The sequence below is a fragment of the Humulus lupulus genome, chromosome 7, assembly GCF_963169125.1.
Source record: "Humulus lupulus chromosome 7, drHumLupu1.1, whole genome shotgun sequence".
Taxonomy (NCBI): Eukaryota; Viridiplantae; Streptophyta; class Magnoliopsida; order Rosales; family Cannabaceae; genus Humulus; species Humulus lupulus.
The window spans coordinates 32,660,166-32,664,226 of NC_084799.1; the positions used below are offsets into that span (position 1 = coordinate 32,660,166).

The 4,061-nt window shown below is 36.3% G+C and overlaps 1 protein-coding gene across 1 annotated transcript; it reads left to right on the plus strand.

Moving 5' to 3' along the window:
* The first annotated feature begins 276 nt into the window (after positions 1 to 276).
* LOC133791111 (uncharacterized) lies at positions 277 to 1,751 on the plus strand. Its single transcript, XM_062229008.1, has one exon. The coding sequence runs from the start codon at positions 451 to 453 to the stop codon at positions 1,654 to 1,656; it is 1,206 nt and encodes a 401-aa protein (XP_062084992.1). The 5' UTR covers positions 277 to 450; the 3' UTR covers positions 1,657 to 1,751.
* The last annotated feature ends 2,310 nt before the right edge of the window (positions 1,752 to 4,061 follow it).

Genomic DNA, 4,061 nt, shown 5'->3' on the forward strand with positions numbered 1-4,061 from the left:
AAATTATAATTAGAAATATATCATTATAAGTGTATCTCCAATTCATGTACTTTGTAGTTGTAATGACTTTGCTCATGGATTAGCCAATCATGCAATCATTATAATACATAAGTTTATTTGGTGGGAAGAGATTCCACTGTCTATTATCAGATTATGGTATTTTCTTAAAAGAAAATAAAGTTAAGCCTGGGCCTCATGCGATGGGCTACGGTGTCTACAAAATAATGGTCCTATAAGAAAGTGGATTGGGCTTCAATTAAGGCGCCGAAAGAAAAATCTTGTAGCTCCACGTACTGGAACAACAGCAGAAGTACAACACCACCGAGAAAGAGGGAAGTGCTCTTTCTCCCACTCTATCTCTCGTTGCGGGGCTTCACTGTGAGATTCTATGTTCTAACGATGTGGGAGTCAACTACATAAAAGATTGCTGATTTCTTTATCTCGACAGCCATGGAATTACAATCCCTGCTTATACCCTCGAAAGTGTCACCCTTTTGCTTTGGGTTCACAGGGTGGGGTAAAATTTCACTTAGACATACTAACAAACACCTGCAATGTCACCCTATCCATCCCATTCGGTATTCCCATCCGAGCCAGAAACCGCTCACAACTCAGTCAAATTTTCCCTTTTCTCCAACCCAACTCTCTGTGTCTTCTAAAAGAGGAAGTGCCCATTTTCTTACTCCTATCAATTCCTCTTTTTCCAACGGTGTCACAAGCCCCGATTCCGAAAACTCACTTCTGAGAACCCTGAAAAACTTCTCTTTTGATTCATTGAAGAATACCCTTTTGCAGTTGACCCCTTATGATATTATCAAGCTGTCTGCGATCTTATCTGTTACCATTGCAGCAACAAAATGGGCAATGAATGGTCTTTTCAACCCCTTTTTCTGGATGTACTTCAGCTGGACTTGGATGTTTTGGCCATGGATTCTGGCCGGAGTTGTGGCCGTTTACGGTTTATATTGCTTCCGCAAGTACGTGTGTGGTGAGGCAAACATATTCGAGCAGCTCGCCATTGTTACCTCAGCATTCACTTGGCTCACCCTTGTCCCACCTGCCCATTTCAATGGCTTCCTTGAAGGTTGGCCTTTTGTGTTCTTCTTCGTGTATCACTACTTCTTCTTCTTCAATGTAAGTGTCAGGAAACGGCTTTATGGTGATTACTACCTTCGGCCACACGACCCTAAGTGGGACGTGAAACCTCCCAGGTGGCGTCGCCTTTTGTTCTGCGTTGGAGTCATGCTCGCCCATTGGCTGGCAGCGTTCGAAGGACCTGAGCTTCACCGCATCAGTGGCGGGTTGAGCAATGTGGGTATTTGGGTTATGATATTGGTGACTCTGTTAATGCAGTATAACTCCACCTTATACCTTGCAAAGTACTCAGAAAAGGTGGTGGTGCCAACTGCAGTGGTACAGTTTGGGCCATATCGATGGGTTCGTCATCCGATATATGCTTCAACAATGCTTCTTTTTGCTGGTTACTGTGTTGCGCTTCGAGCTCCTCTGGCCTCGCTATCCGTAGTAGCTGTTTGCTTGTGGTATTATGAGCAGAAGGCAAAGCTGGAGGAGGCTTTGATGGTTGAGACTTTTGGGGACAGCTATGCTGAGTATGCGAGTAAAGTTAGGTACAAGTTCATTCCTTTTGTTTATTAGTCGGACATTGTTAAATTATTGAACATTATGTCTAGTTCAATTACTTGAAAGTGAAAAGATATATGCTCGGTTATATGGAGTTTTTGTGTTCTGTTTCTTGTTTTGTTATGCATCATCATTTATCAGATTCATTATATTTCTCTAGTTTTTTCTTTTTGTTCATGAAGATTGATTACAAATATTTTTAAAGCTGCTCTGGAATTTGGACGGAGCATATAATCTATGGCTTAATTAAAATTTTTAGCCAATTTATGTGATGTAATAATGGATTACTAGACATAAGTTTATGGATGCATTTAGTGATACAAATGAGATATGCATAGTGAGTTATAATAAGTAAAAACACAAGTACTAGTAATGAGTGTAATAATGCAATTTAATGACAACACTTTAACATGAATAAATAATGATAGGAAACTAATCATGATGATTCAATACTAGTCACAGTAATAAGGAAACAAGGTTAGTGAATATTATGAGGTTCGTAAAAAAGTGTTATCACTCAAGTTTTTGCTGAGTTGTTCGAAAACCTAGCCTCTATTGGTTGAGGTGTTGTATTTGTAAGGTTTTGAAACCGACCCACTGTGGCGTGGGTTTCAAATTTGGGAACTTCTTTTTTTTGGCTATTTTGACATTTATCATGGTTTTTTTTTATCTTTTATATTGTTGGATTTTTCATGGATTTTTGTGGAGTATTAGGCTTAGAACAATCAGACTTTAGAAGACTGAAAGCAAATAATGAACATCAAAATAAAGACAGAACATAGAAGTTATGCCTTTCTATGAACTAAGTTTTTCATTTTAATTCTTAAGCATCTATGATTATTTTTTGTAGCAATGATAACTTCATTGATAATAACATAATACGAATCTATGATTATTAATTCGTTATTTTCCACAATCTTCTGGTATTTTTTTGTACCGTCGTTCAAAATTTACTCCTTTCTTCGATTCGAAACCTCTATTTCGATATGATTTAGGAATTCTCCTTGAATCCTAATATAGTTTTTTTAAACCTTTGACAAAGAAAATGCATAATGAAATCAGCCACAGATAAATTAAGATAGAGAATTTTTTAGAAAGAATGTTATAGGTAATGATGTAATCATTGCAGTTTGATTGTCCCAATCCCAAAGGTCTGATATTGTCTAGGGGGGACTGAGGGTGACAAAGGTAGTTCCATTTAAAGAATAAACCTTCTCCGTAGCTTAGATTTGTCCACATAGTCCGTTCAAAACCCCGTAAGTTATGCTATACAAGAGCATTCCTTGTAGATATATAATGACAAGTTGTTTTCATTCAAATGAAAGAGTACGTAATAGATGGAATCACATGGATTAAATATATATATGTATTTATTTTGAGTTTATATTAAGAATTGACATGTATCTTTTAATGAGGTTTAGAAATATGATCTATTATATTATTAATAGTATCTTAAGGAGCAAAGGATCATGTGAAGGTATTTTATGAGCCAGTGTAACAGAGTGGGATTGTGATGGGTAAATTAAATTATTAGTGGAGCTGGTGGAGTGATTAGAGATGCATGGATAGTATATGCCTATGGATAGGTGTGCAGGAGAATAGAGATGTAATGGAAATAGGTGAGGACTATTTGTAGGTAAAGAAATGAAATATGTAATAAAATTTGTTCATCCCTCATCAGAGAGGCTTGATTTTTTACTTTTTGTAGGTCGCTTATTATTAAAAAAAAAGAAAAAAAAGTGAGGTTGGTAGATATGCTGGTGCTCAATTCTCTTCCAAAAACTATTCGAGTATAAATACTTCTCCCTCTTTTTGAAATGTTGTTGACTTTTTTGAAATAGTCAGATTCCATTTAGGATATCTATTATCCAAGCAAAAGCAAAATGGGACATATGAATGAAATTTTTTGGGGGATTTAGGATTTCTACTATCCAAGCAAAAGCAAAATAGGACATATGAATGAAATTTTTGAGGGGATTTTTCCCGTAACAAATCTGGCACAACAATCATGGACAAGAACAACACATCTCTGTGACGACTTCATGACATTGGGTGGACTTGTTGGCAGTCGAGTAATTTTATATAGGAGTTATTTTTTTATACATTGGGGACTAGAACCTACCCCTCCCCACCACTTGACGCTCAAGTCACAATCATTTTATCTAGGAGTGAACTTGAGTTAGAAATGTTTCACAAGGTTTAGACTTTGTGAGTCATGTTGTAGGACATTTTGTAGCCACCAAAAAAGCACACAGGCGAGTTCTATGGTGAGAAAATTATCAGAGAACATTTATTTTTAGATTCATAAAAATTAACCTTAGAGAGCTTCCTAACTTCAAAATAGAGCAACTTTTTATAACAAATTACTATTTCATCTCCAACCTATTAAAGTAAATTATACACTATAATATTCTATTTCT